At 34.9% G+C, this 21,698-nt stretch overlaps 1 protein-coding gene across 1 annotated transcript in view; it reads right to left on the bottom strand.

Moving 5' to 3' along the window:
* Positions 1–21,698, bottom strand: part of CRB1 (crumbs cell polarity complex component 1) — a 286,152-nt gene that overhangs the window by 163,400 nt on the left and 101,054 nt on the right. Inside the window, exon 5 of the mRNA XM_074220895.1 lies at positions 1,593–2,174. Within this exon, the coding sequence (XP_074076996.1) occupies positions 1,593–2,174 (582 nt within the window). The remainder of the gene's footprint in view (positions 1–1,592; positions 2,175–21,698) is intronic.

The raw sequence follows: 21,698 nt of genomic DNA, 5'->3' as shown, positions 1-21,698 counted from the left end.
ATCTTGTCTTTTCCAGAAAATTGCCCCTTTCTACTACTACCTCTTCTATCACTAATCTTCAGTTTTCCCCTTGCATCCATCTGGCTACTAAAATGTTCATATTTCCACATCTTTAAATAACCTTCACTTGATCCTCACTATATATCATCCTATAACCCTGTTGCCTTTTCTGGCTAAACTCCTTGAGAAAGCCATTTATAATTGGTGCTTTGACTTCCTCTTCTCTCATGCTCTTATAACCTTTCTTCAGTCTGACTTTGAAACTCATTGTTCAACTGAAACTATTTTCTTCAAAGAAGTTTCTCCAAATGATCTCTTAATTAATAATCCACACAATAATGCTCTGGTGGTCCCTCATCATCTGGACTATTGCAAAAACCTTCCTCTTGATCTCCTACATTCTCAGATGCCTAAGTGATATCCCTAATGTTTAGGACTAATAATGATGTTTTTACACAAACACACACACACAAACACACATACACACACACACACACACACACAAAGAGAGAGAGAGAGAGAGAGAGAGAAGTCAGCCCCCCTGTTATCCTCAGAATTAAATGTAAAATTCTATTTTAAAGCATTTTCAAGCTCTTCACAACCTGTGTTCTTCCTACCCTTAGTTATTTCATGGTTCAGTTGAGCTTCTATCAAAGAAAAGAAGCATAAAGGTAAGGAAGGATTACTCAGAATTGTTTCTAATAGGAAGTTTTGATTTATCAAATTTATTTAGTTATGTAATTCATTTATTTAAAAATCTTATTGTGAATACATTCAGTTTTTTTTTTTGTTTTTTCCAAGGCAAATGGGGTTAAGTGGCTTGCCTAAGGCCACACAGCTAGGTAATTATTAAGTGTCTGAGATCGGATTTGAACCCAGGTACTCCTGACTCCAAGGCTGGTGCTTTATCTACTATGCCACCTAGCCGCCCCTACATTCAGTTTTAAGAGAAAAAAGAATTATCTTTAAGTTTTTTTTTATTTTATACTTTTTCCCTTTCACATACTCTACGATGCAGCAAAACTGGCCTGCTTATTACATCTTTCACTTAATAATCCATTCAGAATCAATGTCTGGCATAGTCTCCCTCCTCACCTACATCTTCTGCTGTTCCTTTCTTCCATCAAGGTTCAGCTTAAATTCCATCATAAGCAATAGACCTTTCTCATTCTCTCCCTTACCCCCAAGCCCTCCCACTCCACCCCCCTAATAATTCCTTTCCTCTGACATTAACTCTCATTTGCACTATATCTATCTATTATATATGCAATTGTTTTCATGAACTGTGAGATCTTTGTGAATAGAGACTTTGTCTTTGATAATAAACATTTGATTAAGAGAATGAAGTATCAAAGGATAAATTATATATATATGTATATATATAAATATATATTACATAGGACTAGTAATAGTACTTAAATTTCAACAGTATTCAATTTAGTAACCAACAAACTCATGCTTTAACTAATTCTCAATGAGAATTTGACCTTCTTCCTTATTAAAGAATAAGTGATTAGGATATAAGTCATTATCCCCATTGCTACCCTTAGTAATAACATAACAAAAAATATCTTAGATGTAATCAAACTTACCAAAGAACTCTGGCGGACAGTCACAGATGTAGCTCCCTACCTTGTTGCGGCACTTGGCCCCATTTTGGCAGGGATCTGAAACACATTCATCCACTTCCCGTTCACAATATCTTCCTTGAAATCCAGGGACACAGTAACAGGAATAACCATTGATCCCATCTTGGCACATCGCTCCATTGCGACAAGGGTTGGAACCACACTCATTGAAATCAGTCTCACAGTGCTTTCCAATAAACCCAGCTGCACAGTCACAAGAAGGACCAGAGGGACCCTGGTGGCAAACACCTCCGTGTCTACAAAATCCCAAGACACAGGACCTAAGAGTTATTTCACAGGTTACCCCACCATATCCTGGTGGACAGCGGCAGAAAAAGCCAGGCTCTTCATCCCAATCAAAGCAAAATGCATTTCGTTTGCAGGGCTTGGAGGAACAGGAAACCAACTTTTTATCACAATCTTTCCCCACATTTTCAGTTGTGTTGGAACAATGACAAGTATTGTTCTTACCAACATTACCACATGTAGAATTATTTAGACAAGGATTTGAGAGGCATCCAGTGTCATTTCTAATGCAAAAGGATTCTGCAAAGGAAAAAAAAAACACACAGGTAAACTTTCAGATACCTGAGAAAAGCATAAAATTAAGAAAAATATAAAGAGAATTCTTTTTCTCCTAAAAATGCATGTAGCCACAATAAACCCTTTAGATAAAGGAATTCCATAAACTAAATAAATTTGATAGATCAAAGCTTCCTATTAGAAACTCTTCTGAGTAATCCTTACTTATCTTTCTGTTCCTTTTCTTTAATAGAAGAGCAACTGAACCATAAAATAACCAAATCATTTGGATATATAGGATTAGTTTAATGGTAGGTATAAGTGTTAGAGTTTGAAATTCACATTATTTTATGGAAGATCAGGTGGAACAGTGAGTTTAAAATAAGGCAAATACATAACTTAGTGTTCCCAATAGGTTTTTCTTTACTCAAAACTAATTTGGTCTCTGATTATTTGTTTTGTCTAACTGAAAGTAAAATCAATATTTAATTCACTTATATGGAATTTGCCTAATATTCTAAGGCCACAACTTTCTAATGCAACCCAAATATGAGTTATTATTCTTATGGAGAAGCAGTGTACCAAAGTGTATCATAGTGTTGAGGCAACAGAATCTTTAATCTAGAATACCTGTATTCAAATTCTACCTCAGACAGTTTCTAGCTGTATAACCCTGGGCAAGTCTCTCTTTTAAAAAAAATTATTTATTATTATTATTTTAAGGCAATGGGGTTAAGTGTGACTTGCCCACACAGCTAGGCAAGTATTAAGTTTCTGAGGCTAGATTTGCACTTAGGTCCTCCTGACTCCAGGGCCAGTGCTCTATCCACTGTACCACCTAGCTGCCCCTGGGCAAGTCTTTCTTCATAGTATTCTATCCCCTACTCAGCTGTAAAATTAATTTTCCTAAGATGCAAATCTAATCATTTCTTTTAATAACTTCTTTGAATAAACTTTAGTGGTTTACTATTTACCTCTAGAATCAAATATAAAATCTTCCATTTGGTATTCAAAGCACTTCACAACTTCTCAGTCTCCTTACAACTTACTCTCCCCTTGCCTACCACCCAATTCCAAAGATCCAGTAACACTGGATTCCTTGCTGTTCCTTAAACAAGATGCTCCATCTTCAGACTCTAAGAATTTTCACTGGTCGTCACTCATGTCTGCAATATTCCTCTTCCTCATCTTTGCCTCTTGACTTCCCTGACTTTCTTCAATTGCCAGTTAAAAAACCCCATCTTCTGTGAGAAACCTTTTCCGACCTTCCTTAATACCAGTGCCTTCTCTATATTGATTATCTCCAATTTATTCTATATTTATCATTTTTTGTGCATCATTATTTTCTTGATATCTTTCCCTTAGACTGTAAACTCCCTCAAATAAGGAACCATCTATTACCTTTTTTTTTTCTATCCCCAGAGGTTAGCACTGTGTCTGTTGCTTACCACTGATAAGGAAAGTAAGCACTTAAGACTGACTCTGTCTAAACTCTGTTTTAATTTTTTCATCTATATAATGTGGAGGTTGGATGTGATGGTCCCTTTCTGCTCTAAATCTGTAATCCTATGCATTATGAGTAAATCATTCAAGTTTTCAGTACTCTCAATAAACTGTTGGAAACTACAAACTGAAGACTACAGGCATATGCATAATTATTACTATCATTACTATTATCATCATCACCATCATCACTGATCCTACCCTAAGCAAAAAAAAATCCAGTAAGTAGGATAAAAAAACTAATTTTCAGCTATTGCTTAGAATTATGCTCCTTAATACTGATTGGTACTTAGTTCTGGTTTTTAGACTGAAAGGAAAAGTATTTTATATTGATTTGTTGTTAATATGATTTTCTGGAAGGTCTCTATTTAATCATATTGGGTGGGGGGAACTGAAACATTCCCAACATAAGACTCTGGCTTGACTTGTAATTTGACAGAGAGGGAAAAGGCTTAGGAGACAAAGTTCCAGACATGGATTCAGAAATACCAGGTTCTGAACCCCAGGCAAGTCCCTTAACCTCTCTAAACTTCAGCTATATAAACTATTTCCATCTGTAAAGTGAAAATAGTAATAACATCCATTTCACAAGGCTGTTGTTCAGTTAAATATAAATCTTTTAGCGCTAGCTGAGTTAATATATGATCTATTATAAGGACGCCTTTAAATGACTTCTCAACACTCTCCATGGATTAACCTCTAAGAAAAGGGAAAAAAAAAGTATTTATAATTGCAAAAAAGGAAAGAAGAAGGAAGAAAGGGTAAAAATACTGTCTAAAATATTTATATCAATATTTAAAGTGTTAGTGCTCTGGTTGAAAATACACAGCTAAATATAATGCTGTTTTTCAGTGCAAATTGTAAAGGTCTGTTTGTTCCCCCCCCCCCCCCCCCGCCCCCACCTCAAATCCAATCAGGCATTATTTTAACCATAAGAAAAACACAGGAGAATTTGCTAAATGTTTGAACTGAGAACTTCTGCTAATTTAGCAGCTACTTTTTAGGGTGACAGCTGAAAAATCCCTAAACTGCTTCCCAGACAAGTAGAAAAGCAGTATGCCTGTAAAGAAAATTTCCGATAAGTTATAGAAAGACAATAATGTGTATTTTAATATAAATGTATATTTATTTAATTTAATATAATTATATAATAGAAAGGAAAATGGATATTTCTCCCAAGAAACTGCATTTCTACTACCAAAAATCCTGAACATTTTTCATCTATTCAAAAGCATGATCTCTAAAGAAATATGAGTTCTTTTTTTCCCCTTGATGATAACTCTTTGGTCTGAATTATCTGAATAACTGAACTTAACTTGCCATAAATATGCCTTTGCCTATAGAAAAATAATTTTAGACTAAGCTTTAACCTGTAATTAACTAAAATCCTTAAAAAGGGAGTAATTTAGCAAGGGAAGATTTGATGCCTCTATAATGATGATGAAACCTCAGGAGTCTAGCAGCATGGTTCATACAGTCCTGTCAGTAGGCAGTCAAAAGTGATCAAAAGAAAAATTATAATCTGAAATGTATAAATATTTATTAAGCACCTATAAAAGCAAGAGTTTATTCTAGGGGTTGTGAATAATATGTTTCTTTTTTGTTGTTTTTGTAAGGCAATGGGGTTAAATGACTTGCCCAAGGTCACACAGCTAGGTAATTATTAAATATCTGAGCTTGGATTTGAACTCAGGTCCTCCTGGTTCCAGGATCAGTGCTCTTTCCATTGCACCATCTAGCTGCAACATAGACAATGAGGTTGTCATACACAATGCCAGAGCTAGCTCAGGATTTGGGAGGCTCCGAAAGAAAGTGTGGAAGAAAAGAGGTATTGGACTGACCACCAAACTGAAGATCTATAGAGCCGATGTGCTGACCTCATTGCTATTTGCCTGTGAAAGTTGGACAGGCTATCAGCTCCATGTCAGGAAACTGAATCGTTTCCATTTAAATCGTCTTAGGAAGATTCTGAAAATTGCCTGGCAGGAGAAGATACTAGAGACACTGAGGTCCTTTCTTGAGCTAAACTGCCTAGCATTCCAACATTACTACAGAGAATGCAACTACGATAGACTGGACACGTTGTTGTTAGAATGCCAGACATATACTTAACCAAAAAACCCTCTATTTTATGGAGCACTCCCAAGGGGGTCAGAAGAAGTGATACTGAGACACCCTGAAGGTTTCATTGAAGAACTTTAAAATTGATTGTACAGCATAGGAGACACTGGCACAAGATCGCCCAGCATGGCATGCCCTCATCAGTGAGGGTAAAGGCTGCACTCTATGAGGAAGGCAGAATTGAAGCAACTTAGAGGAAACATGACGTACATAAGTTTAGAGTACTCACCCCAAGTGTTCACATGGACTATTTGTGCCCAACCTGTGGTAGAGCATTCTGAGCTTATGTTCGTCTGATCAGCCACAGTCGGACACACTGTAATTTGTCTCAAACATAGTGATGTCATTTTGGTCTTCTTCAATAAGGAAGAACAAGAACCAATAAAAGTAAAGTGCTGTGATGTGATAGAGATCAAAAGGTACCAACTAAACCATTCCTTTTCTCATTGAGCTTCCATTCTACGGCAGGATGCAATAAATACAACAGATAAAAGTATAAGGCAAATTGAGGAAGAATGAACATTAAAAAGGGCTGGGGTTGTATCAGGCTAGCCTACATCATGGAGGAGGTAACAGTTGGGTTAATCTCTGAAAGCAGATATGAATTATGAGAGGTGAAGAGGAGTTGGGGGTGGGAAACCATATTCTAGGCATGGGAGTTGGTCTGGGTGAGTACACATAGGCAGGAATATGAAATATACTGGTCAAAGACCAGTTATATCCACTGTATTAAAAAAACTTAACAAATAATTTGTAAAATTTAAAGGAAAGAGACAAGTTTAAATGAGCATGTGTGTCCAAAAGCTTAAAAATCCTAATGATTATGTCCAGGGGCATGCTGCATCTAGCTCATACCAGCTAGGAGAAACTATTGTCATATTTTCTGCATATTTACACCTCTAAAATATGTAAAGCTACAAATCAAGGCTTGATTTTTTTTATTGTCTAGACAAGTTCATAGAAAAATGCCAATAATGCAGATAAAATTTAAAAGAGTATCACAAGTACTTTGGAGGGTGGTGGAAAAACCTTTGTTGTTAAACCTTTATTAGCACACCCTAATTATATCCAGTAAAATCTCTTTTTGGCACTGGACATGAGAAGAGTAGTGAAGTGGAATAGGACCGCCATTGTTCTTTCAGTTTATTGTTTTACCTACTACCATATTTTCTGAACCTACATTTTCAATTTTAAACTATTCTAGTAATATTCTCTAGGAAAGCAATAATATAATCCAAATTTATAATCTTTAAGAATATATACATAAAATGTTTCCAGATATAAATAACAATTATGGTACTTTGAGAATAGTTGACATTTATATGGCAATTTTAAAACTGCTGCTTTACACATTATTTCGTTTGCACCTCACAAAAGTTCTGACTTCTGTATTATCCCCATTTAAGAGATGAGGAAAGTAAGATTTGTAGAGTTTAATCCATAATGATACAGATTCTATGTATTAAAAGTGAAAATTAAACTCAGATCTTCTTCCAGGTTAGACTCCAATTCTAATCCTATTTCCATTAATCTGAGTGATCCCATCTTTTGTTCATTTATAGTAAATTCAAATTCTGGTCTTTATTAATTAATAGACATGCATTAATTTAGTGCCTACTATATGCTTCTCACTGTGATAGGTGAGATTTTTGCACTGGAAATGTAAAGACAGAATTGAAAAAGGAAATCCTTACTTTCAAGGAACTTTCAGTCCATTTAGCAAAACATTTAGCACACACACACACACACACACAGACACTACCTGTATGGCTTTTGGCAAGACACTAAATCTGTCATAACTCCACTTTTCTCATTAGTACAATGAGTTGGACTTCTTCCATCCAAATTCAAATAAAATATTTCTCATTTGGTTCTTTAGTTACCTCAGTCAATTTTTCATTGACTGCTCTGATTATGCAAATTAATCCTATCTGTATAATTCTGTTATTTTTATTCCCTCCTTCTAGGAGTAAAGACATCAATGTAATGACTAGGTTTTGGAGTCACTAAGATCTGGGTCTTAGTCTTGCCTCTCTTTATGTGGGCATGTGCAAATTCTCCGAAGCTCTCTGAGAATATAATTTAGTGTCAGTCAACAAGCTATAATTTTTTAAGTGCCAGGTGTTGTGCTATGCATTGGAGAGGGAAAGAAAGGAAAATAACATGGACTTTGTCTTCAAGGAGCTCACATTAGAATGGGGAATGAATATGCAATTAGCTAGTTACAGATGCATGACTGATCAACATTGGTGAATGGGATGTTCACATTGAGAATTCTCTACACAGATGAAATTACAGGTCCCAATTGTATCCCCTCCTTCCAAAGAAAAGAAACCCAAGGGCAGTTATTAAGACTATTATTCATTAAAGTATTTAAAAAAACAAAAGGACCACACCAAAAATATTTTGCTCTTGTGATATCAAATATTATAATAAGGAGCATCTCTTTCCTGGAATGGTATCTGCTGATGCATTGAGGATGGGTTTATTGACTATGCATAAGATTGAAAAAGCACAAAACAATGTCCAGAGTAAGCTCATAATCATCAGTTATGGAGCCAGTTTGTCAACCAGAGAAAGACTTGAGTATTTACCACATATAGAGTAACTAGTTGTCAACAAATTCCAAAGAGGAGTGATATGCAAATTAATTTCTCCCCCACACACACCCCATGGATTACTACCTGCATTCCATATAGTTCAGGTATAGCATTACAGTCTCTAATTGCTATAGATTCCTGTAGTCTATTAGTAGACCATGCACTCTGAATTTTTTCTAGCTTTGATTGTGACCTGGAGAGCCATTCACACTGTTTTGCACAATCCCCCTTGTGGACAAAAATGTATATTTTCGAGACATCTGGTTGGGATTAGAGGTGAGAAAGAGACCTGGGTTAACTGGCCACAGACTTTCATGGGTCTGAAAATGAACTAACCTTATAGCCATTGGCAATGCTATTTTAACAATAAAAGAAAAATGAACCACTAATCATTCCCTGGATGCTACAGGGCTCATTGTATAAAAACTCTCCAGGTAGGCATTATTAATTATATTAATGGTAAAAAAAAAATAAAATAAAAGAGCTTTTGATTATGATTGTCAAAAGTACAATTTCAGGCTTTGAAAAAAGCATTTAAAAATTATAACTAGAATTCATTTACCAGGGAAATCACAATGGAGTGTTTTAGTTCAGGCTCTTACTTGTGAATCACATATGTAGTTGTAAATTTTAATAGTATGTGAAGTCTATTTGAGACTTTCAGACCAATTTAGTTTTCTGCTGAATTGCTTGCATGCAGTAAAGTTTGCCATCTACTGGACATTTTAAATATTTCTAGAGTATTGAAAAAAGAATGCTATGTAACAGTACTACTAAAATTTGACAATGTAATTTCTGGATTATAAATGGGTTATTCTGTTTAATTTGGCATAAAGGTTAGTCAATAAATATAAACTGATCCACAAGGCACAAGATGAAGTCAGTAACTAATATAAAATGTCTTTATTTTTGTATTAAATAGTTTTCAACTAAAAACAAAAAAAAGGAAAAAAGAAAGAAAGCCAATTTAGGGGTTTGGATGATGAATAACAAGTTTTCAAAGAATGCTTAAATGCCATCTTCATACATCATTATAAATAACATCTTTACACATTTGGTACTTTAAAATCATTTTGACAATTGGTTACCAAATAAGTATTTGTTGGTTGAATAAATGACAAAGATAAGAATTATTTACCTTCAAATATATTCAGACCTCCTAGCTACCCTTTTTTCTGTGTAAAATAATCCATCAACAAACCTTTGAAGCTCATTGAGACCACTCCACAATTATTATGTAGTCCCCTTTGATTCATTACCCCTTTATTTTCCCCATATTTTTCTGTTGCCATCTGAAGGACCAACTAACCTTCCTGATTTGTAGATCCTATCTGATATAGGATCAGCACTGAAGTTTTAAATAGTCAGTCCTTAAATAAGTATAAGAAAAAAACAAAACATTGAAATAATATCTTGCTTTCTAAAAAGGAATTTTAAAAATATTACCTATTTTAATGAGAACAAATTCTTTTTTTATTGTCTGCTTGTTATCCGCTTTTAAAGAGGACCAAAGATATCACAGGATGATGTCTTGAATTAGATTTAAATGAGACAAAGTTGTCAGTCTTCCTCTGTCTTCCAGAGTCACTAAGTCCAATGGCAAGACAAAAGTACGGACCATTCACAATGGCTGGGAAGGCAATGGATTGACCTTGGTGTCTGGTGTCTGATCAAGTTCTAAAAGTTTCATAATGCCTGCTTCACCTGCCTTCATGGCCATTAGAACAGATTATTCATATCAATTCATTCCCCTGGAGGAAATTTTCACCATAGCTCAGGTAGATACTCTCCTAACTCACCAACAGGTTTGAGACCTTTTGGTTACTTTCAACCTCGTTTTAGCCTATTTGTGAGAATGATTTTACTGGGGTGTAGCTACTGTGCATGTTATAGCTTCTTGGAGTCACAGGTGAGTTGAATGACAGGTGGTTGCCAATGGTGGATGAACAACCCAGAAAATGGCATGGCAAGCCCTCAAACCAGAAGTGCTAGTCCTGATAAATTCTAATTGTCTTATTAGTATAGAGTCAATTGGTGTGATGACTCTGGGTTCTGTTTTCCAAGACTTCAACCTATGATTGCTGAGTTGTAATTTATGGGGGCATCCTCAGTGAAGAGCAAGGAGATCAATCTGTTCGTTAATACTAAAAAAATTATCACTGCGAAAGGCAAAGGGGTTGGACTTCCCTACAGCTAGATATGCCTTTAGGCTATACTTGCCCAATTTTTCTCCTTTAAGGCTGCTCATGAGTTAAAATTGGACTGGTGCTTTTCCTAGTTGTGGAACTTGTCACCTATCAACTCTGCATCTTCATTTCTTTAGTTGTAAAAAGGGGAGAAAAACGTATGTCCCACCTACCTCTGTGAGGAAAGCACTTTCTGAAATTTCATATTCCAAATAAAATTTTCTCTTCCTGAAAATCTTCCTATAATGCTTCATTGTAAGTGCGAGATAAACTTGAGATACCAATAGACTGGGCAAGAAGAGGTAAAGCTCTAACAACTTTTATCAACATAGAGAGGCTTAGAGTGTGATCTATCTAATGATAAATGATATCTTTTAAGAACCAGCATAGTTAAGTAGAAAGAGACTCATCTGGTTCAAATCTAGGAAATTTTAAAGTTGGCCAAAATTCTTGAAGATATTTCTTAAAAGATGTAAATAGTCAGAAGAACTCCTGGCCTTGAATGCCAAATCTAGTAATATCTTTTCATCATATCCTAGAGAGAGAGAGAGAGAGTAACCTTCCATATTTGAATCAAAAGTTCCTATTTCTAGCTCCAAATTTGAATGATATTTTTGTCCCACCATGAAATACATTGAGCTACTTTTGAGTTAAAATACACTTAATACCCAAACTACCTTTATAATACTCCCCCCGCAGAATCTTCTGTCCCTGCTATCTATTTTGAAGATTCTGAGCCTTGAATCATGATTCCTGAATAGGAGAAGTCAGTTTTTGATTAGTGGTCTCTTCCATTATCTCATTAAATTCATATTTCTAGGAATTTTTGCCAGTTGTCTGGCAATAAAGTAATGAATTACTAGCTACATAACCCAATAATGGAGCAACAAACATATTATTAAAAGGTAAAGTATTCCTAAATTTTATCCTGCTTCTAACAGGGACAATATTGGAATTGTAATAGAATAGGAGGTAGTTGATACTAAGAATCACAATATGTCTGAGCAGAACAAGCATCTTACATTTATTATGTAAACAAGTTTTTTTATTATGTCAACAAGTTGCTATACTCTGGAAAGAAATAAACTCTCTATATTGATGTTCTCATAAATGAAACCAGTAGACATAAAGTAATTTAACCTAAGTGAAAGATAATTAAGAGGTGCTTCCTAGAAAGACAAATAAAGACCTTGTTAAAGTTGCTATTGTCATGAATGCAAAACTAACAAATTATTTCATGGGATACTCAGATTCATAGAGATCTGGTTGCAACCAGATCTCTAAAAAATAATAAGCAACCAGATCTCTATAAAGGTAATTATACTTTTTGGTGTCAATATCCACTATAGAAAATATGGGGGGGGGCGTGGCTAGGTGGCGCAGTGGATAAAGCACCGGCCCTTGAGTCAGGAGTACCTGGGTTCAAGTCTGGTCTCAGACACTTAATAATTACCTAGCTGTGTGGCCTTGGGCAAGCCACTTAACCCCATTTAGCCCATTTGCCTTGCAAAATCCTAAAAAAAATGTAGGGAAATTTTACAAAGGTCTTGACAATATTATTGAAGTCAGTTCAACATGTTCTTTGATGTCTGGTCATTTAAATTCAAAAATAGGAACAGGAATATGTGCTAGAATATTTACTTTAATATTAGGAAAGAAAAGAGACCAAGTTTTTGTAGATTTTTTGTAAGTCTTGTCTCTGGATATCATGGAATTTTCTACAAGAAAACAGAAAATAGGGGGCAGTTAGGTGGTGCAGTGGATAGAGCACTGGCCCTAGAGTCAGGATTACCCGAGTTCAAATCCAGCCTCAGACACTTGATAATTACCTAACTGTGTGCCTTGGGCAAACCACTTAACCCATTGCGTTGCAAAAAGAAAAAAAAAAGAAAATGTCAGATGTGGAAAGCCCTAAGAAACATTACACACAAAAAATTAAAGCAACTATTTTAATAGAGAGGAAAAATGACTACTACTGGTTTGGGATTCCAAAATCAATTATCTATGAATAGTCAGATTAATAGGTTAAAAATCAAAATCAGTAAGAGATAAGAATACAAAATAAAGTTAAAAAGGCAGGGAAGTTAAGTAACTTATCTAAGGTCACATAGCTAGGTAATAATTATTAAGAGTCTGAGATTGGATTTGAACTCAGGTTCTCCTGAATCCAGGGTTGATGCTCTATTCACTGCACCACCTAGCTGCCCCACAAAAGGTATTGTTTTTAATTAAAACACCTCCAACACAATTTCCCTAAAGATGTTCACACAGAAAAATATAAAGTAGATAAAGTAAGCATGTTGTCTCTGATTACTACATTTTTTTAAAAAAATTAAGGTAATGGGGTTAAATGACTTGCCAAGGTCACACAGCTAGGCAATTATTAAGTGGCTGGGGCCAGATTGGAACTCAGGTCCTCCTGACTACAGGACCTGTGCCCTGCCCATTGCACCACCTAGCTGCCCCTGAACACTACCATTTAAAAAAAAAAAGTTTAACCAATGAAAAACAGCCACTATAAACAGAAGGAAAAAAATAACCCAGAAATTTCTACAGAAAACAAACATTTCAATCCTTTGCCAAGTGAAGAAATATGGCAACTAAAAGCAATATTGGCTTAAATTATAAACTCATTAGTAAAACAGTACAGAAGAGAATAGGGAGATTGTAAACAATATTACTTTGCAAAAACATAAAAAAGTAATTTGGAGAGAAAATCTGAAAGTTCAGCAAGCCATATTATATCAAGAGCATTAATAAATATAATCATAGGAACAACAGAGATAAAATATTGTATTTTTCTAGTTCAGTCAAATTCATTTCCACTGCTACTCACTTTCATCAAGTGACAATGGAAGTTTCACAATTGGTTACTGATTTCATCTGTCATGTGAAGAAATAGCAGTGAGACTAATAAAGTTGAAGTCCAAATGAATAGCTAGATATAAACACATAAAATAGGGGGGAAAAGGTAGGACAGATATCATTTTTAAGGCACTCAAAGATTGATTTTCATGATATTTCAAAGAGAGGAAGACCCCTAAGAAATGGAAAATATCATACTTAATATCACAAAAGATAATAATCAAGACTTAGACTTAGACTTATCTATACACAGTGTTTTTTAAATCTCTACAAAATCTTTAGGGAAGTGGCATATATATATATATATATATATATATATATATATATATATATATATATATGTTGAAAGTATCCTTGATGAAAACACGGGAAGGGAACAGGCAAGAAATCATTACAGATGATTTCTACAGCAAACCATGTCTTTAGAGTTCCAGAGGAGAAGATCAAAGAACATAGAAGTTGTATAAAAGCCAATGAAAATTCTATTTATCCATTAGGAAACCATTTGTAAGCTTTGAAAGTGAAGTTATAGTAGAGTAATAAAGTTAAAAGTCAGATTCCAAAAGATTGAGAAGTATAGAAATTTTTTTCTAAGAGTTTAATAGCAGAAGGAAGGAGAGAGTTAACATGATAGCTCGCAGAATATCAGGATTAAGGGAAAGAGTGTCTGTCAGGACATTCAGGACTGGACTCAGCAATAGGTGGAGGCTTTCAAAGCTCACAAGGTCAGAGCACCCAGATAAAACTCCCTTGTAAAAGAAGAAAAAATTCAAAAGAAATAAGGTCTATTTTTGCAAGGTCACAAACTGGCCTTAGAAGGAAGAAGAGTAAAGATCTTAGCATCATCTCTCCAAAGGTGCCATCTATAGAAGAGTAAAACTATGAAAAAATATACCAAGTCAGAGCAACCAACTGATAAGAATGGCTAAAGTTCTCTTACTTGAGGTGCCTTTTGGAGGCACCATTCATTCATGATCCTAACTATAGCCAGAGGTTGGTATTGTCTATGTAATTAGCAGACTGGATTAAGATAGGTATCTACAAGCTCTGGGATCTCTTGGAAGTACTTCTATTCCATTTCATCACTGAAGCAGCTTCTAGTCATTGCCATATTGGGAAAAACCATCATAGGTTCTCTGTGCAGATACCAGTTAATGTTAGGTTGTCTTTAGGGTCCCCTATAGATAATGATGTCTTTTAGGGGGTTCTGTTTATAGATAACAAGAATCCAACATTTCTGGATGCCACTATTAGAATCTCAGATGCCCTGTTGCTCAAAACCAAGTGCAAGATTTTCCTATTCTTCATACTATATCCTCTTTTAATATCCATCACTTCCCTATGAGTCTATCACCCAGCATTACAGATAAAAACTTTTTTGATATTTTATTTATTTTTCCAACTACATGCAATGGCAGTTTTCAACAATCATTTTTACAAGGTTTAGAGTTTCATGTTTTTCTCCCTCCCTCCTTTCCCTCCCCTGACAAAAAAAAACCAAATATAATATAGACTATATTTGTAAAATCATACTAAACATAGTTATGGGTATACTTTTATGGGAAATGGAGACCTAGAAACTTCTCATAATGGTTATACACACACATTTTTAGATAGATAGATAGATAGATAGATAGATAGATAGATAGATAGATAGATAGATGATAGATAGATAGTAGGGCTATCTTTTGATTTTAATGGACCTCAGGTAGAGTCCAACTGTATTCTGTAGAGTGCCATCACCAATAGAGAAATCTCTGGGAAATCTCATCATCCACAGAGAACTTTTTAATGTGAACTCTGCACAAGACATCCTCTATGACAATTGAAAATATTTCACAAATAAATCTTTTTGTTTTATTCTTTACTTGATACTGATAATCTCAGAGGTGCTGAACAGTTGCCTCTCTGGGTTTAATGATCCATGAAGCACTTATTTTGGGTTTTTTTTTTTCAGTGAAGGACCTAGACATTTATTTTATATTATTACAATAATTTTGTTATAAGAGTAAATATAAACCCCCTCCCCCCCAAGAAGATGTGAAACCTCAAGAATAGTGAGAAAGAGAAAAAATGTACTTCAGTCTGTATTCAGATTCCAATGGCTCTGTCTTTGGGGTGAGTTACTTTCTTTATCATAAGTCCACCAGAGAAGTTGCTTCAATATTTTTCCCACAGTTGCTATTACTAGCTGTATTTTCCTCCACTCTATTCCTCCCCACTCTCATTTATTCTATTCTCACTCTCCTTTCCTCCTGGCCCTGACCAAAAGTATGTTGTATCTGAGTACCCTCTCCCACAATCTTTCCTCTCTTCTATCACCTATTCCCCCCTTCCCTCCCCCCATTACCCCATATACCATCCCTTTCTTCTCATTTTTCTCTAGGGTAAGAGATTTCTATACCCTATTAAGTGTGTATGTTATTTCCTCTCTGAGCCATTTCTGATGAGAATGCTCACTCATTCTCCCTTGCCTTCCCCCCTTTCACTTCATTGAAAAAGCTTTTTCTTGACTCTTATGTGAAATTTCTTAGCTTCTTCTTTATCTCCTTTCCCTTCCTCCTAGTACTTTTCTTTATGACCCATTGAATCCATCTTTTTACTATATTATACCATTATATTCTGCCCTTCCTGTGCCCTGTCTATATATGCTTCTTCTAATAGCTCTTATAAATGAGAAAGTTCATATGAGTTATCAATATCTTCTTCCCATGCAGGAATACAAAAAGTTCAATATCATTAAGTTCCTCATAGTTAGTCCTTCTAATCTACCCCTGTCTGTGATTCACCAGAGTTCTGTACTTGGAGATCAAACTTTCTGTTGAGATCTGGTTGTTTCAATAGGAAAGTTTGAAAGTCCCCTGTTTCATTGATCGCCTGAAAGAGGATATTCAGTTTTGCTGGGTAGTTGATTCTTGGTTGTAAACTAAGGTCTTTTGCCTTCTGGAATATCATATTCCAATCCCTACAAGCCTTTAATGTAGATGCTGCCAGATCCTGTGTAATCCTGACTATGGAACCTCAGTAGTTGAATTGTTTGTTTCTGGCAGCCAGCTTTAAGAATTTTTCTCCTTGATTTGGAAGTTTTGGAATTTTACTATAATATTCCTGGAAGTTTTTTGGGGGGGATCTCTTTCAGGAGGTGACCAGTGAATTGCCTCTATTTTACTCCCTGCTTCTAAGATCTCAGGGCAATTTTGTTTTATTATTTCTTGAAAAAAATGAAGTCTAGGCTCTTTTCCTGGTCCTGACTTTTCAGGTAGTGCATATAATTAAATTAAAATAATTAAAAATTAAAATAATTTTAAAATTATTTCTTCTGGATATGTTTTTGAGGCCAGTTGTTTTTCCAATGAGATATTTTGCATTTTCTTCTAATTTTCGGCTTTTTGGAAGAGTTTTATCTCTTCCTGATTTCTTGCAAAGTCATCAGCTTCCTTTAGTTCCATTCTGCATTTGAAGGAGTTATTATCTTCAGAGAGCTTTTTTAATCTCCTTTTCCAGCTGGCCAGTTCTGCTTTTTAAGGCATTCTTCTCCTCATTTGCCTTTTCTTACTTTTTCCTTTTAACCTAAACTGGTTTTTAACATATTATTTTCTTCAGTATTTTTTTTTGTATTTCTTTCACCAGGCTGCTGATTTGTCTTGCATGATTTATCTGCATCACTCTCATTTCTCCTCCCAGTTTTTCCTCCATCTCTCTTAATTGCTTTCCAAAGTTTTGTTTGAGCTCATCCATAATCTGAGCCCATTTTCTATTTCTCTTGGAGGTTTTGGATATGGAAGCTTCAATTTTGTCATCATCTGAGTATGTGTTTTGATCTTCTATGGGACTAAAGTAATTTTCTGTGGTCAGATTCTTCTTTTTCTGTTGTTTACTCATTTCCTCAGCCCAAGACTAATTTATAGCATTTCCAAGGCTTTGGGGTGTTTTGTGGGTGGGGAACACCTCACTGGGACTTTATTCCTCCAAGTGCTGTGCTTTGATATGTGGATGACCACAGTCCTGGAGCAGGAAGAAGAGGCCCTGCTTGGCTATCTTAGTATGGAAACCCAAACTTCAACCTGGATTTGAGTGTGGTCAAACTGCAGAGTCCTGCCCCCAGGGAGAGCAGAGAAATTTCTGCAGTCTCCCCTGACCCCCTTACCATTTGTGGGATGTGCTCTGGAGGTGCAGGCTGGTTTTTCCCTATTCTTGCTGCAGGTTCTGCGGCCAGTGCTCCTCATTCCACACTCATTCTGGTGTAGCAGAATTCTCTCACTGTCCCTTCAAGCTATTCCCAGGCTGTGCTGCAAGTAGGGTTTTTCCAACTCCAAGTCCCGATGAAATACACCTTTCCTGTGGAACTTCTAAGTTATCTTGGACTGGGAAAATGTATCACTCAGTCTTTCTGTGGGTTCTGCCCCTTTAAGTTTTGGCTAGAGTCATATTTAATGGTTTTTGGAGTTTGGGGGGGAAGGAGTTCCTGGGAAATGCTGCCTTCATTCCACCATTGTGGCTCTGCCCACCTCCACGAATCATTTATGAGAGAAACAGGTGTGATGCCTTCCTCAATAACTACATTTCAGAATGCATTTTGTATTTCCAAGTCAAAATTTTAATGAAAAATAAATAAAAGGCATAGGAGGTCTTATGTAAATCTGCACTTTTCAGTCAATTGTATAATATTGCCTTGTATAATTTTATAACATATAATTGTATAATGATAAGTAGCTGTCTGCTATTTAAAAATGTGAGTTTTTTATATTTTCATGAAGACATCACAATATATAAGTAGATCATTATTATAAAGATGTCAGAGACAAGATAGCTAGCATACAGATCATATTTTACAGTAAGACGCTTATATAAGACACTAATATGATTCTGGGAAAGTTATTCAACTTATATCTACTTCAGTTTTCCCATCTGTAAAGTGGAGATAAAGGGCAGCTAGGTGGCATAGTGGATACAGCACTAAGCCTGATATCAAGAAATCATGGTCCAACCTCAGAAATTTATTAGCTGTGTTTGTCTCAGGTTCTTCCTGTAAAATGAGCTAGAGAAGGAATGACAAACTCCCCAAATAGGGTCACAAAAAGTCAGATTTTACTGAAATAACCAAACTCAGAGGTAGTCCATTAGACTTTGAATCAGAATGATATTAGAAGACTAGTCACTGTTTTTCCTACATTGATTGAGTTGATCACTGCCTATCAGTAGCAAACAAGTCTACTCCTTGTTCCACATGAAACCTTTTATTTGACTCCAGCTACTATATCCCCCACAAGTGTTTGAATATTGACCTCAGTTATCCTCAAAAGATCATTAAAGAATATACAGGGAGTATATTTTAACCCAATTTCAATCCCTGGAAATTTTATCATGGAAAATAGTATTCTTTTTGACTTAATTTATTGGACCTTAATTGTTCCTGGATTATTTTCAATTTATTGATCATGTTCTAGGAGCATTTAATTGATAATTGCATCCTATATACACTGTTGTAAACTGTCCTTACATTTTACTAATGCCGTCACCTTACTGAAATAACTCTTAGTCAATAAATCTGGTAATATGATCTGAAATAAATCTTAATCTGAATAATTTGAATAAATCTGAAATCTGTTTTTAAACTAGTCAATAGATGAAGTTTTGACATCTATGATAATGCTATGATAGTTAAAAAAGAATTGGATTCTTTTATAGGGTTCTGTAAAGGTGTTATTTTTTAAATGCTTCCCACTAAATTGTCAGATAATAGAATAAGAATCCTATATACATCTATTATTAAAGGAAAGAGGAACAAAATTCAAGGCACATTTTAAGGGAAATCAGATCTATTCCACTAAGCTTATTTTCAGCTATATTTTTGATCTTTAATAGAAAGGTTATTTGAAAAATTCCAGGAGCCAAGTTAGTTAGGATGAAATACATAATCATAGAATTTGAGAGCTGGAAGGACACTAAAAGATTATGCAGTCATTTGTTAAGCTATCTAACCAAATGAAGGTTTGGTGTCTATTACACAAAAGGATTGAAGAGATCAGGGATTCTTAATTTGAGGTTCTTGATTTTGTTTTTTAATATTTTTAAAAATTGTGTTTTAATATAATCAATTTATCTTTTAATCTTTTGTATTTCCTTTTATGCATCTTAAAAAATATTTTGAGAAGAGGTCCAAGACATAAACAAATGCTTAAAACCCCTGGAGTCAATGAGCTTTGCCATCTAAAGTTAAATTCTATGATCCAATTATCTTGGTATAATTCCTCATTTTTTATGGAGGATGAAGCTAAGACCCTGATAAATTACTTTTGAGATGAAATTTCTTAAACCACTTAAGAATGATACAAATTTAAATCCCATGTCTTAGGACAGGTGCATATCACAGCAGTTAAAGGTCACTGATGAAATTTTTCTTAACAGGCATTTAGAGTATTTCCTAAGAAATAAACTCAACAAATTCTACCCATTCTCTAAGATGTAAGTAGTTCAAGTCTAAATTGTTCCATAAATCCATTACTCTAACTAATTTCATATGACATAATATTAGCACCAAAAATATTAGTATCAATAGTCAAATTTGTCCAAGAGATCAGAAAAACCATGCTTCAATGGTAACAACAACATTCAGTGAACACAAATCCAGCTTTTGGCTCAAGGCTTCCAATAATGGAAACTTCCCTCTCTCATAAGGTAGCCTCTCCTACTCATATCTCTAATTTTTAAGAAGTTTTTCATTATATTAAAGTTAATTTTGCCCATCCATGACTCCTAGCCCTCTTCCTTTGCTCTGAATTACATGAAAACTCACATTCTATAGCAGTACATACTATTTAGCATCTAATTGCTTACTATAATTGTAGTAAGGTAAAGCTATTGATGAAATTTAAGGACAAATCATATGAAAAAATATTCTTTTACTGATTTCTTAGTTTTATTTCCCCAGTCATTATAAGTTTTAACCAAGGACCGTGTCTTTATGCTTATTTTATATTCCTCCTATAATAGCTAACAATAATGAGCAGATAATAAAGTTCTGCTTATTTGATCAATAACAACATGGGTAATAATAATAATAATTGATTCATACAACAAATATTTATTGTGTAGAACACTGGCTAGGAGATATGAAATTTAGATTTAGTCACTTCCCTCATGGAGTTTGTAGTCTCCTATAGCAGATAACTATAATATTAAATAGTCTATAATAAACACAATAGAGAAGTACAAAACGAAATGTTATATGAACTCTAAGGATAATTATTATTCATCTTTTTAAACTTACTAACCTGAGGTGTAGATGATTTTTTACATTGTCTTTCAGTAAAGTGTAAAAAGAGTTTATGGAGTTCCTGTATCATGTAATATTGTATATCATAACATTGAGTTTAAAGATTGGGTAGCATTGCTAAAATAATTAGCTGTGCTTGCGTCTTATCCTCACACAAAATTATACCCTCCATGAAGAATACTGTGTCTAATGGAAACTATAGGTTTCTATCTTTCTCCATGACTAGCACAATGCTTTTCACCTCTAGGCATAGCAAGAAATTAATATGAAAGATATATAGAATTCGAGCCTAGGAATTACAAATTGTAGTGATTGATTAACTTGGAAGGTTTTTGTGACAATTTCTCTTTTCTTCTTTTATTCAGCTGAAAATTCCCTGGTGCTGAAGTTCAGCTACTGAAATGCCATTGTGCCTCTGGCCAGGATAAGATTTGGAGGATTTATGAATCTGCTGGAACAGTACTTGCTGTCCAAGGTACTTAAAGCTATGCTGAAGTGTATTGCGCTTTGGTGCATCCAAACACATCTGGAACTTTCTGCACAGCACCAGAGTGCCTACTGAGAAGTGGAGTGTCTTGATCTCACAGGGACCCATTTGGAAAATAGAACCCCAGAAGACCATGTCAAGTACAGATGTAATGAATTCTGTAGGTAACATGTTGTGTGTATAGAAACATCAGGGAAACGAGAACAACAGCATTACCTGGAGGTAAGGCATTAATAGAAAATTGTTTTCTGACAAATTTCTGAGACTTGAAAAAGGAAAAATTCAGCTTTGAATTGGCAAGTTTGATGGACTAGAAAAGAGTAAAGGCTAAGAAGAACATTTTTGTAGGAAAAGTCATGGAAATTTATAGTAAAAGGAAAGATTATTACATAAAGGATTGAAAAATCTCATATTCTGTGGATAATTTTCACCCTACCCTCACATTACTAACTTTCCCTTGTCTCCATAAATATGGCAAAATCTGTACAAATAGATGGGAAAGATGGGGGG

This window comes from Macrotis lagotis, chromosome 2 (genome assembly GCF_037893015.1).
Source record: "Macrotis lagotis isolate mMagLag1 chromosome 2, bilby.v1.9.chrom.fasta, whole genome shotgun sequence".
NCBI classification, from domain to species: Eukaryota; Metazoa; Chordata; class Mammalia; order Peramelemorphia; family Peramelidae; genus Macrotis; species Macrotis lagotis.
This window is presented reverse-complemented; position numbering and strand designations above follow the sequence as displayed.